Source organism: Callionymus lyra, chromosome 5 (genome assembly GCF_982586985.1).
Source record: "Callionymus lyra chromosome 5, fCalLyr1.hap1.1, whole genome shotgun sequence".
Classification (NCBI taxonomy): Eukaryota; Metazoa; Chordata; class Actinopteri; order Syngnathiformes; family Callionymidae; genus Callionymus; species Callionymus lyra.
The window spans coordinates 19,287,534-19,302,538 of record NC_141822.1 but is presented as its reverse complement, the minus strand read 5'-3'; the positions used below and the strand labels follow the sequence as shown (position 1 = coordinate 19,302,538).

General features: G+C 36.8%; 1 protein-coding gene across 1 annotated transcript in view; it reads left to right on the top strand.

Annotated features, from left to right (window-relative positions):
• Window positions 1-15,005, top strand: part of LOC148079687 (transmembrane protein 132C-like) — a 158,396-nt gene that overhangs the window by 135,477 nt on the left and 7,914 nt on the right. The window contains exons 6-8 of the mRNA XM_087791342.1: window positions 5,707-5,850; window positions 9,911-10,119; window positions 13,701-13,998. Coding sequence (XP_087647468.1) covers window positions 5,707-5,850; window positions 9,911-10,119; window positions 13,701-13,998 — 651 coding nt within the window. The remainder of the gene's footprint in view (window positions 1-5,706; window positions 5,851-9,910; window positions 10,120-13,700; window positions 13,999-15,005) is intronic.

The following is a 15,005-nucleotide window of genomic DNA, read 5'->3' as shown; positions in this document are numbered from 1 at the left end:
ATAGTTTTTTGTTTTGATTTTCATAATTACTTTTCATTCCAATAATATGTACCTTTTTTTAAAATAATTATATACCAATAATTTTACACCTTTTTAGCATTTGAAATGGGGAAAAATGTATAAATATATAATAAATACTATTCAAATCAGACATCGGGTGGCAGTAGCATTCCAGAGCTCACTGGCAAAACAGACATGTTTAGTGGGGAAGACACATGCACTTTAACTGTGTATTGTTTTTGATCGTTAAAGCACTTTGTGAAGTGGGTCTAAAAAGGCACTTTACAAATAACCTTTACTTACTTAAGCTCTTTTGCCACTGAGTGAATCCTTCAAAGAATTTGTGGATCCTGATGGTTACCCAATTTTACCCATCTTTTTTCATTTTCTTTCTGTCAACATTTCAGAAAAAAATCTAATAATGTATACATTTATATTGCTTACAAACATTTAGGTTATTCTTAAATGAATACTTGAATAAACACACAGTGGATCAGTGGTTAGCACAACTGTGTGCTGCTGAAGCTTCACAAATCAGTTTCATTATTTTTAGAGGTCAATAGGTGGCGCCGTTAGTTTTAAAAATGATTTAGGATTTCAATAAAATGACTGTTCAAAGCAATAGGTTATGGAGCATCTAGAGGGCTCTAAAATTAATGACACTGCTTTATGAGGTGTTATCAGCCCATCACAACTCACAGCAAAAAGGTTACTGGTTTGTCTACAGCACGAGGCAGTCTGTGTCCTTTATGTGGAGTTTTATGTTCGCCGTGTGCTTGTGTTGGTTTACTCTCGGCACTCAAAACAAACAGAGGATAATGAGTACTGTAATGTGTGATTGTATTAATGTTATTAATACAATTTTTCTTTTTTTTTTTTAAATGTTAAAACGTTGAAAGATGGCCTAAAAATATGTGACTGCTGCTGTAAGATATTCTTCTTCTTCGTGTAAGATTTGTTCAGCGTTATGCGACCTGAAAGTGGATGTTAGTCTCGGTGATGTATTGCCGATCCACTTCTCATGTCAACGCTGTTCCGTGTGTGTGCACCTATAATACAGCTGCAATCATATTATTCATTGTTTGCTTTTTTCTGTGGCTTTAAACGGAACGTTAACGTGAAAAATAGGCTTCGAACATCCTCTAACGATTTAAGAGACACACTATTTTCTCCAATAATGTGTTTTGCACCTTCAGTGCCTTAACAAAACACCGTCCTTGACTTCCAAGCGCAGCGACTTTTCTCTTGTCTGCTACCATGCATGTCATGCATCCACAACCATATCTGCGGCGGCACAACCCTGCTGCAAGCAAGGGTAATGGGTTTTTATCGATTCCTCCTTCCCTTCACCGTCATCCTTTACTTCCTTGTTCTGCTCCCTGCACTGCAACGAGTGCTTGTTTAGATAAGGTGCCATGTACAAAGGAAGCTGTGTCTCTTGCTCCTTTAAGAGGTGAGGTTTAGTGGACTTGATGCTGTGTTAGTCAGAGGTTAAATAAACATATCTGTGTTTTTTTAATGGTGTTGTTTTTAGAGGGCGACGTCCCACTTGACACTTAAGCAGGTCAAAAATGTTGTGCAGAAGATCATTCAAGAGTATATTGCATGCAAGAGCATATCTTTTGTTTACACAGTACTAGGTGTTTATCCTATACATGTCTACTGACAACAAAGCAGGTAAAATTGCCATCCCCACAGTGCACATTGTGTTCCCTCAAAACGAAAGCATGCTTTCATACTTTGGTAGGTTTCCTCACAAATTGCAGTCACGTTCTCGTGTCAGCAGCTTCATTCTCTCGTTGTCAGTTGATTGAAATTGTTCTCTTTTTAAAATAGAATTATGGTCGTTTGATAAATCAAAAACTGAACATGGTTTGACACTTTAATGCTTTGGAATGTTGAAACCAAATGTCCAATTTCCAGAAATATGACTGTAGAAGTACTTAATGGTGGTTCTCAAGACCCACCTTCAGCACTGATTTACGGTCTCTGATTGGTCCAGTTGGTCTATGGCAGAGCTATTCAACTAAAATTTCCAAAGGGCCAGGTTTTCAGATAGATGGGGGCTGGTCAAGTCCTATACTATTATTTTTGCATACGGATTAAGATTAGATACAGTTTTATAAATCATTTGGCAATTATGTATTGAAAAAGCAACACCAAGTGTCTCCTCACGTTATTATATGTCGATAAATCTTTCTTTTTTCGGAGTGAATTTTATGTCTTTTTGAGAAGGCCATATTGCATAATCCAAACAGGAGCTCCTTGGTCCACCATAAAACCCAGACTTTGCTGAAAAAAAATATGGTTTTATCAGATTTCTACATGAATTATTTATGTTAAAAAGGAGTAGGGGCCGGTCCAAATTGCTTGAAGTACGACTTCTGTCCTGCTATTAAGTTGAATAGCCCTGGTTTTGGTATTTATTGGTATTGAGCCCAGTCACAAGCTGTAATAGTGGTGTCACTGACAATGTTTTTTTTGCTCCTGTATAGTATAATTATAACTATTCATATTGTCATCAATGAGTCGCTATCATGTAATGAAACAATAAGTATAGAAGCTTCATGAGGTATCATTTTTTCAGAGCTCAGATAAAATGAAATGAACTTTACGCAAAACAAATGTTTACTGTGCTTTTTAAAGAAGGATGTTTTTCCCATAAACAATGTTAGCTTAAGAAGATCTTTCCCTAAGAAGGAAACACAAGATCGTGCTAATCTGACTTTATGAAAAACAAATGTTCACTGAATAAAAAACAACTAAACTAGGACATTATAAACAGGAATTTTAAGGGGCTTCATCCAAATGTTGTGTTTCCCAGATTGGTTAAGAAGCCTTTTTTTGTGCTACGATCTTATTTGGAGAGCTTTTAAGAAAGCTGTAAAGAAGGATGTGTTTCAGCAACAGGCTTCTTGGCGACCAAATGCTCAGTGTTCAACCTCAGGGACATTTTATCCCCTATTTTTCAAAATAACAAAACAACAGTTTTATTGAATTACCGTTCAATGCTTGTGTTATGAAGGCGAACGACCTCCGTGGCTTCCAGAAATACATGTGCGGTGGTGTAGGTCATTCAACTTGACCCAGAGATAACACAAGGGTTATGTTTTCCACACACATCTACATATAAGAGTTTAGAGTTTACTTCAACAGAAACTTGAGTGACAACAACACACACAGTCTTGCCTCCCTCATCGGGTTCTGGTTGGCCGAAGAACTCAAACAACACACGGTGGCTGGAAAAGAAAACGATTTAATAATTGAACAAAATGATCTAGACTACAAGTAAAAACCAACAACCCTATCGCATTTCTCAGATATCAAGGAAACAGATGTCATTGAGAGGGTCCACCTGCTGATAAAGTCTGTGCATGATCCGTGCAGTGATAAAGAGGTTAGTGATCAATTGTCCTGGCATCGATTGATTCAGTTTCAACACCGCCACAGTGGACACAAGGCTTTTTTGTCTTGATCTTGGGGTTAAAGTCTCAACTCTCTCAGTTCTCAGCCAAGACATTCTCGACTACAAGTCTAAACACTGCCCTTTTAGTCGTTTTGGAGAAAAGGAAAAATATAAAAAACGTTATTTTGCTAACATAATTAGTCTCTTTTAATATTGATACGCTTCTTCTTTAATTAGATTTGGGTTTGATCAAATATTCAGCAACAGTCAGAACTCCTGCACTAGACTGGCAACGTCCCTCGCAAAACAAGTGGATGTGGAAAGGGCTCGGTGGGGGATTTTAGAACAATCTGTTATCTGTTTTATTAGCAGAATCTGGGAACCTTTTTACCCACAGTGAAGCTTTACGCTACGTCCCTTTTACCCAAAGCCAGCGAGCGGCTTAAGGAACAAGAGATAGCAGTTGTAATGAACATTAGCAGAAGAAAATTGTCTTTTGCATTTCAAAGGTTTAGCCTCTAAGAGTGTTCTACAGAAATGAAGCTGTGATGAGCAGGAGTCAGTGGTGAAGTAAATCCTCTGTACAACGGAGTCGCACGGAGCCCGAGGATTACCAGCCGTTGTCTTAATTGATCTCATTATCTCCTTCCTGTTCTTCTATTCAAGCTTCCACCCTCCAGTGTATCATTGGATATCTATTGAATGAATGAATGCAATTTGACATTAAGTTTTATTGTCACAGCTGTTTTATTTTCATTTTAACTAAGTGGCTCATGAGCGCTGTAGACAGACACTGAATTAGTGTCGTTAAATATCCTTTTAAAGAGGCTTTTCTTTCTTGTCATAATAGTGTAAATGTTTAAAACTATAATGATAGTCAAGTAGCTTGGGATTCACCTGTTAAAATGAACAATTTAAATGGGGATTTCTATGTTTTATGTAAAGATAGGATATAATTAATAGTGATGGGTTCATGAAGCTTCATGAAGCTTCATGAAGCAGTGTCATTACTTTTAGAGTCCACTAGATGGCCAACTGTGAGCTATAATATATTTCTTTGATGAGCTAATTTATTGGAACTTTTAAACTAAAGGTCTGAGGTCTAAAAATATGGCATTGCTTCATTAAACTCCATCAACCCATCACTAAAAAAATGACCTGAATTTAGTCATACTTGGTTTTGTTTATGTTATCGTTGAAAGTAACAAATTATCAACCATTTAAATAAAAAATCTTTCATGTTTTCATGGTTTATTTTCACTACCATTCACTGTTAACTGCCAAATAATTATAGCATGGCATTTAAAGCGTATATACGTCATCAAATCAAATAAAACATTGTATAGATATGTCACTACTTGTCGTTGGTGAAGTTTCATGAAATGTCATTATTTTCAGAGTCCAATAGAGGATCAGTTGTTCTATTGAAACAACACATTTTAAAAATGAGGGCGCCACCTAGCGATCTGTAAAAACAATCTCACTGCTTCATGAAGCTTCATCCACCCATCACAAGTCTCGTCTTAACCTCCATATACGCCACATCCATAGATGGCATTATTTATCTCAACGAAATATCGGATGTCTCCACTGTCCTTCAGAGCTCCTCTTTCAATCCTTCACAAATCATATCTTAAGGCGTCTCAACCTGTTCCACCCTGCCTCCATTTTCTCCTTCACCTCCCTTGATCTTCACATCCGAGGAAGATTATCCCCATGACTTTAGGAATAAAAACTCAAAGATTAACTGCACAACACATTTTAATTTATCGTCACAGCATAAATGTGTCACTCTGTGTAAAACCAACGCAAACTCCATGTTGATTTATTCTTCTGTTTTCTATCTTCCTAAACTAACCCGCATTCATCACATAAAGGTTGCTCTTCATATTTTTGCTCCTCAAAAACATATTTTTTTGGGTTGTTGATGACAAGTCGGCAATTGACATTTGAATCAAATTAGCATAACAGGGAAAAACTTGACACCACTTTACATTTTCAGAAGCATGTGGATGCAAATTGTTGTACCCTGCCACTCGTGGCCGAGCTGCTATCAGATGTTGTTGTTTTTTACTGAGGCTTTTATTGCATGCTTGGTTGGAGAGTTACCCTTTTAGTGTCAAAGAAGGTGAATCGTTTATTTAAAAATGATTCGCTTTCCTTTAATTGCTGCCTTAATTATATGAATCTACGAACAGGGATTCATAAGAAAATCAAACACATTAGCCAAGACAGAACCGTAAATGCATGCCTGGTTAATTTAAACAGTATATGTCATTTGATTGCTCATCTTTCCCCAGGACACGGAAATTCTCAACACTGCAGTTCTGACTGGAAAAACCGTCGCTGTGCCAGTAAAAGTCGTGACTGTGGGGACCGATGGAGCCGTCTCTGATGTCACAGAATCCGTGGAGTGCAAGTCTACAGATGACCAGGTCATCAAGGTCAGTGGGACAGCGTTCATTGTTGCTTTTATAGTCTTGATCCCTTTTTTTTGGGCATTTTTTATTACAACTGGTGATAGGCTGACAAAGCTACATGAAGTAGTGTAAGCTTAGAACTCAGTAGGAGGCAGTATTTATTTATTTTTTTAATAGAAGCTGTTCAAAGTGGTATTTGATCGTGTCAGAGTCAGAATTGAATTCTTGGAGGCTAAATTCAATTTAACTATTTTCATTTCTGGTATAATTATTCACATTTAAAATCTATTTTCCTTGGTTTCTTCAAAGGCCTAATCTGTACGATTGTAAAATGTGTTTTTGGCATCCTCTCGTGTCCAAATGGTGTGACTGCAGTGTAGTAAATATCCTTCAATTATATTTCGCTATTGGCCAATGTAATGCTTGGGCATTGAGAGACTCTCAGAAAATGTTTTTTTTTTTTAAATAATGGCGAGAGTTCTACTACATGAGTTGTAAATGTTCCAAAGTAAATTAGTCATTACAGACGATATGAAAAACAATAATATGAAAAATGTTATTTATTGTTGTCTAAATCACTAAAGCAGTCATCTTTATAGGTTGCAATATGGACATTAACCTAAATCGAAATTTATTTTTAATTAGTTGTCTAGAATTTCTGGATTCGGCCTCCAGGCCATAGGTTTGTCACATGTGCATTAGAGCGTAAAATACAGATGTGTGAATGAACAGGGTGATGGTTTCAATGATTGTTTTTGTTTGTCCTAATTTGATTGACTTATAGTCTCCGTTGTCGTAGTTTGTGTGTTTGCCATCAGTGTGGACAAATATTGTCACGACCAGCCTCAGGAAGGATTGTGGCACGGATCTGTGCAGGTGGGAGCAAGAGTTTGAAGACGGATGCTTACTCAAACTCATGAATACTAACAAGAATATGCAGTCAGAGCTCGCAGATCCTTTCCAAGGACCATGTAAAGAGAATGCGCCATTTATCATAAACTGATCTACTTCAGAATAGGTTCTGTCTTGTCCCAGGCTGCCATCTCCCACTGCCGCTTCATGAATTTTAGTTTTATCATTTTCCCTATAATCCTGCTGACAGACGAGGAAACAAACAACTCTGACTGTATGATACCGAGAATGAAAATTAGGTTCATTCCCCCACCTCCAAAAGTAATAATGTGTTGGTCATACTTCAGGGCTCAAATGTTATGATTAGACTTTAAGGTGAATGGATTGGAGTACTGTCTGCCCTTCACATGTTCCCATTGTACCAGCTGGCTCAATATATAAAATAATATAATGAGTGTGTGAGAGGATTGTAAGTCCTAGCGAGGAGTCGACTTCGTCTGCGCAGCTAGTGGGTTTCTTTGTGCCACACATGAATATCAGAGAGTAGAGGAAAAAAGGAGGAAAACTCTCAAAGGGTTTAATTATCCGCTGAAGCAGTACCACACAGAGTGACGCTGACCTCGGCAGCAAACTCTCCCCCCCCCCCCCCCAACAGCTATAGAGCTGTTAGTCCAAACCTAGTCCTTTTTTTATATTGGGTCAAACATGTTTATTTCTTTATTTCAAAAGTCTCACAGTCATCCTAACTAATGGTTGTGATTTTAGAAGCTTTTGTTGCCATTGTTTTTGTGGTGGCCTTACAAAATAAAAGTGAAAACAAATAAAAGAGAGATTAATAAAATACAATGATTTAAAAAAGAGTCATTTCGTAAGTCATATTTATTTGTAAAGCACCTTTTCACCTTTGTTCACTGCAATTTGCCTATTTATTAGTTCTCGTATGTCATAAAGCTGAAAAAGTTAGTTATCTTAATATTAAGGGACAGAAGCACATTTTTTAAACAATTTTACAGCGTTAAAGTAAACAGGGGTGATGGGTTGATGAAGCTTCATGAGGCAGTTTAATTCTTTTTAGACCCCACTAGATGGCACTATTCACTCTATGATCGCTTGCTTTAACTATTCTATGGAAACCTCAGATCATTGTGAAAGTTAGGGAGAAGGTGATAACAACTCAAATATTCAGTCAACAAATCCACATCAAGATTGATTCTGAATATGTTTTTATTCATATAATTCCCTTTATTGTATTCATGCTCTGTTTAACTACTTGAAGAACAATCAATATTATTCATGCTTTAATAAAAAATAAGATAGATAGATAGATGGATAGATACTTTATTCATCTCCTTATAGAAATTTGCGGAAAAAAAAAGGATTATATGGTATTGTATAGTAAGAGGACGATTACAACTCATTAAACTTCCAATTTTCTCATATGTAGTCTTTCTTTCTTGGAAAGAAGTGTATCAATAGAAATATGTTAAGTATTACCTTTTAAAAAGTCTTAGTGATTCTTAGAGGTCCATCAAGTGAGCAAGAAATGAAACCTCACTACAATGATATAGTTCATAAATGTATAAAGGATGTAAATGGTTCAATGGTGTGAAATTAATATTAAACATGTAAGGGTAATTAAGAGGATTGAAGTGAATTTCTCAGTTTATTCTCTAAATCCTTATTTATTGATTATCTTATAATAACTCTATATTATGTTTCAAATAGATGTGAGCAAGGAATTTTATGGGGAAAAAAAACACCAAGTGTTTTCAGCCTTGATGACCCAATGTTGTTAAAAATAAGAATAAGTCAAATTCAAAACCTTGTTTCTGTCTCCATCGGGCGGCAGTTATATATGTGCATTTGTTCACCAATGAGAAAAAGGCTTTTGATGTGTCATTGATCTAGTGTGATTCCCATACTTTATTATCGCAGTAGGTGGCGCCCTTTGTTTCAAAATGATTAACAGTACATTTTCCAATGGAATATGTGTTCAAAATAGAGCAGAGAGTGCCATCTATTGGGCTCTGAAAATAATGACACTGATTCATGAAGCTTTTATCAGCCCATCACTGGATGAACAATCTTTATTTTCTTCAATTCCCTCAACTTGATTATCATCTAAAGACACTGTAGTAAATTTCTACTTCAGTGTATTTCATTCTTATAAAGACATGTTTCTTGAAAATGTATTTTCATACAGTAGGTAAGCCTCTAAGTTGTACTGTAGCTCTACTGTTAAAGATGAATGTGGAGATGTTCATTGAAAAAGATGGACGGAAATGAGTAGGAAGGGAGAAGTGACAGCTAACAAGCTGTCGGTTTTGTTCCTCAGACATGAAGGCTGGTCTGATTTCAACCGAGAGTGAAGCTGCCAAGACCACGCAAGCTTGTGAAGACGGATGACAATCTTCTTACTGGTTTATTTTACGCAGCACTTCTTCATATGTTGAAATTACCGCCCGTGCCAGCCGCTCTTCTGATAGCACTTGGGCAAAAATTGAAGTTGTTTACAAACATACATCAATACAAAATTGCTCATGGATTTGCTCCAATGATCTAAAGAGGAATTGATTCATTTATTTTCTGGCAGCATGATGATAAAAAAAAGCACATTTGTAGTTAAGTTTTTGGTCATGCAGCCAAGAAACTGGCGACAGTTGTCAATTTCTAAGCCAATCAAAAGTTTGTGGTCGTTGTTTGGATAAAGCTGTGAAAGTTGGACCAGTGTTGGACACACACGTTATTGTGCGAGCGAAAGATGCTTCTGCTGGAACATGGAAGATGTCACTGACATCAAGGTGTTAAAATCAGAATTAAAAAACAAATCAATTTAGATGAATCAGTAGTTATGGGTTGTTGAAGCTTCATGAAGTAGTGTCATATTCTTTAGCGGTCAGTAGGTGGCGCCCGAAGCTTAGGATTAGGTCAGTTTACATTAAATAACTGTTCAAAGCAACATATTAAAGACGGAGAGAGTGGCACCTAGGGGACTGTGAGAATACTGACACTGCATCATGAAGCTTCATCAGCCCATCTCAGATGATTTTTAAAACTGTAAGATGATTTGAGTGTCAGCTTAATGTGTTCATTTTCCCAAAATGCTTTTTTAGTTTGTTAGAAACATTTTTTCCGAAATCATAGGTAAAATAAAAACAACAAAACCCTGTTGATAACCTGGCTGATGAATCTCATAACAATAAAAACTCTACTGTTCTTCTTTCTTACGAAGGTGTCAGAAAGATGCGACTATGTGTACGTCAACGGAAGAGAGACGAGAGGAAATAGCCGAGCGGTTCTCAACTTCACCTACAGCTTCCTGAGCGCCCAGCTACAGATGAGCGTTTGGATTCCCCAAATGCCGCTGCTCATCGACGTGGCCGACCCTGAACTCAACCAGGTCAAGGGTTGGAGGGTCCCGCTTTTTGCCAGCAACAGAAGGTAAAGCAATACCATGAGTTGTGAGACTTCAAACTGTTCATTTTTTGTTTTCTGATATGGATCTTTCTTCATATACAATACAATTGTAAACTGGGTAATTGTTTTTGGTGTGTTTTTTAGCCAACAATAACTTTGCACTGAGAGTATCTTTAACCCTTTTATCATCTAAGGGTCAGGGTGACCCAAAGGCCCGAAAAAAAAAGGTGTTTGTGGTATCCCTCATGTTATTTCTGGGGGCAAGGTGATCTAATACAGTGAAGGAGTTTGACCACCTTCTAATGTTATATTTTGCATACATAAATCAGAATGTTATTAGAATAGAATATTTAATATATTATTTATTTTTTTAGAATATGTATTTATTTACATTATATACATATATTGTTTTGTTTTTGTTTTTTTACTTATTTTGCCATGCTTTATCTTTTTTATTATTATTATATAATATTTTGATCATTAAGAAACAAACTACTTTTATATATTTTGTAAAAGATCTACAGTATATACATTTTTTTGATTTATGATAACATTTCTATGTATTTCTAAATCCTCACAATATCAACAGGGTCTAAAAAAAAAAGTTTTACTATAAATACAATTATTTATCATAACCATAGTCATCATCTTCTTGTCGGATGTATAGTATATTTCTTAAAGGCATAAGGAAACGTATAACAAACATCCATCAGCACACTTATTCTTATAAAAAATGAATAGGAGTCAATCCTCTTTCTCTTGACTTTATATCTCAGAGGATTTAGATTTGAATAAGTTAAGTTTAAGTTAAATATTTAAATAATTATTTTGCATGAATGATATTTCTAGATAACATATCAGACGCTATATAAATATATTTATTTATTCCTATGTGGTGCCATCGTGGCTTTATTTACCAGTTAATCCCCAGAGAGTGGCGCTCTAACACAAACATCATTTCGGTCCATGACTGGATTAAAGGATCAAACCTCATTTCATTTTTTCTGTAATACAGAGAACAAGAGGCCTATGAGCTATTTCAATCTCATTCATTCTTTAACAATCCCTTTTGAACCACCATTGGTTGTCAATCATGAATCCCAACGCGGCCGCGCCTCTCTCCTCCAGTCAGCCCTGTTGTCTAAGAGGTGAACCAAACATCCCGACTGAAGCTTGCTAACATGTCGGCCTGTTTTTCCTGCCCGACCTGCAACGCCTCATTAAACCTAATGGAAACTGTCACTCCCTTCCCTCACATCCCTTCTCGGACCTCTGACTGTTAGAGCCAGAGAGACAGCCTTGTACCTTGAAGAAATACAGGTGAGAAGCTGAGCCAGCAAGTTGAAAGATGGATAACTGAAGGTTGAAGCTGATGTGTGGGGAACCGAGTGGCGAGCTGGACCCATGTGTCGGCTGACGGGGAGAGAGCGGAGAGAATATGACAAGGCACGATAAATACCGGCAGCAGATGGGTGAAAGTGATGTATGCCGCTAACACTCTGGGAATTGTTTCTCTTTATTGTCAATCGCAGACTCCGTGGAGGAAATCTCTGTCCCACGGCCGGGTTTTATTGTTGACGTATATATTAAGTAAAGGCCACATTATAGATAAGACCTACAGCGACTACATTATTATACACTCCTAATCAGACGGCTTGTATAGAATGTGCTAAAACTATCAGGCGCCGTTGTTATAGTCGCTGTTGTCCTCTTGATGATTTTAGGAAAACTGCCTCTTTGTGTGATGTTATTGTTTTGTGCTGAACTTCATCCCGGTTCCTACAAATGCCAAATGGTCCAGTTAATAAAGGTTAGAGATAAAGAATGTGTTTGTGGAAACATAGGTTGCATTTAAATTGATTTTAGTGTATCATTAGTACTTCATCTGTCACACTATAAGGTGCTCACAATAGCTTTGCACACAGAGTATCTTTAAACATTCATTTATTTCTACTTTTAAGAGACGATAAAAGTATCATGATTCTTTTGAAATTAACATCTTAAGTAAATGAGTTAAAATTTTAAAACATCATTATGAAATATCCCGCATACGTAAATTATTAAAAAATATGTATTATTTAAATATATATGATTTTATTTTTTGTTTCTGCCCATGCTTTAAATATTTTATTCATTTTGATTCTATAAACTACTATTACATATTTCCTAGAAGGTATATATACAGTATATATATATATATATATTTTTTTTTTATCTCACATAATGATAATTCGTTATATTTCTCCCACAATATCAATGCAGTCTCAACAAAAACTATTATAAATAGATTTCTTAAAGTCATTTTCATCATTATCATTCTCTTAATGAAGATATATTTCTTAATGTATAAGGGAACCAAAATCCATCATCACAATAAACTCTTAACTCTTGTGTAATTTCAGGGTAAAGGTTACCCAAAGGCCCGCAATTCATCGTTATTTTTCAGACTACAAGTCACATTATAATATAAGGCACCTAAATTAATTAACAAGTTTTCAAATATAATGTCATCTAGAATTTCAGGCGCAGTACAGCTTCCTTGTATTTCTCCCAGAGGCTCCATAGTCAGGCTTTGAAGCTTAACAATATCATACTAAGACACTTTGAAGGATTATTTAGCGCTTTGCACAACAAGAGCCTATCCCAGTTTTTTCAGGCGAAAGGCAGGGGACACCCTAGACAGGACGCCAGCCTGTTGCAGGGCACATGAAGACACAACCATTCACACACACTCATACCTATGGACAATTTCCCCAAGTTCCCGATCAACCTCTGTATTTTTTTGGACTGTGGGAGTAAACCGGAGTACCATGAGTAAACCCACGCAACACGGCGAAAACATTCAAAAACTCCACACAGAAAAGTCACAAGTTGGCTCCCTCCCGACCTGGAAGCGAACTGGCAACCTTCTTGATGTGTTAAATTGTAATACCACCATCAAGGTCAGCCCAATTTCAACTTTAGTGGAGGGAATTCATGCAAATCTTAGCATTTTCACTTTGAATAGAGTTAAAATGAAATAACCCCAAAAGGTTTAGCAACTTCTTGACAATACGTTATCTTTGGCATTCCGAGCCTTTACAGACTCAATTACTTACTCAGTCCCTGTCTTAACTTGTCAATTTTCTCACCAAATTTCTGGGCATTCTAAAGCTTGCACCTGGTCAAGAGACACTCAATATATAGGAAAAAGAAATCTAATTCAAGTCCTAAAACAGAGAAGTCTAAAAAAGTTCCAGATATTTTTTGCGCAAATGTTCATTTGCTTTAAAATGCATGATCTGAGATGCTGTATGTGTACGCCTGGAGCAAAATAAATGGCAGCCATATGGTGAAATGTCACTTGTCCTTTTCAAGAAAATGAGAAAGCGAGCAAGGCAGCCGTTTGTCTCTGCAAGCTGTTTTTAATGGATTTTCTTAAATTTGCTGGAAGTGTTTTCGTAGGTCAGAAAAAACCTGCAGCGGCGCTGAAGGAAAGCACTATGCTGCAGTAAATAAAGCAGAGGGTTCAGGTTTCCAGGATTGATTTTAAATCTTTCATTTGAAGTCCATTATGAAGAATTTTATTCCACTAACCCGCCTTCGGTTTTTTCCATTTTGTCCAGGTATGAAAGAGTCACGGACAACACGGAGGGTGCGGATTCGTCGGAGAGGCCGGAGACTACCTGTGTAGCCCAGTACCAGAGCACTACTCTGCGTGTGCTCACGCAGTTTGTGGCTCAACCAGCAGCAGGCGTTGAAGAGGACGGACCGGACCAGCAGAACGTCCTGCTGGGAAGTGACTGGCAGGTGGAAGTCACCCAGCTGGTGAAAGACTTCTTGAAGGTGGAGGACACAAGGTTCGCCCAGTTGCTGAATGACCACGTCGTGATTGGACTGAGGGCAGGAACCACCAAACTTCAGGTTGTATATGTATTCACTTATTGAGCCATTGTTTGTTTTGAAGATAAGGCAATATATATTTGTTGATCAAGTCTAGTCAATTCTTTCTTTCAACATTAAACCTCTTCCACCTGTGGCCATCTAAGATACATTGCTAAACAGCAACTAGTGTGTTGACTAAATGTCTCTTAAATAGATCTTGGATGTCTATTATACTCATCAGAATGTGTCTTTCTTTCGTGTTTGTGCAAAACTCTTTTTTTCATTGAAATATTTACATTAGAAAATGGGCCTTGCCAAATGAAAACACTTTTTTCTTTAGATTAAGTCTTGTTTACTATCACCACACCCACTCTGCTGTGATTGGTCAAGCATTGTGGTTTGTCACTGTGTGTCATTAATCCTGGAAGTCTCCACTTCCAAGGGACTCATTGTATAAACAGAGTGTGCCGTGATTTCAACTGGCTGGAGGAGGAGTGAAGCTTTTAATACAACATAATGGGCTTCGGGGGAGATTTTTATAAAGTAATAACTTCAAAACATTGTGATATTTAGGGAATAATTTCATCTTTGAGAGGAAGAATTTAACATTTGAAACTCGTTAATCATAAGAGTTGGTCATTAGATGCCCTTTAACAATAAATCAATTCAAATTTACAGTAAAATACTAGTAGTGGAAATTGTGGAAACTCTTAAAAAGTTGTGGAAACTCTTAAAAGTAAAGTGTACTGGTTTACCTTCAGTTATTATTTAGTTCTTTTCACAATTTATTATTAATTTAACTGTAAAAAAAATAACACTTTTAACCACATGATTATGATAATTAGATGGTGATGTTTTTGAGTCTCAATCTCCTTCTGTTTGTTCTACTCATCATTTCTCAGAGTTAGGTTAGGTTAGGGATAAATAAAGTTCTACCTAACCTAACCTAACCCTGACAAATGATGAGTAGAAAAAGCAGAAGGTACTGTCTGCAAGACTCCTCTTTCAACTGGGACCAAGAAACGTGTCCACGGTCTGGATGCATC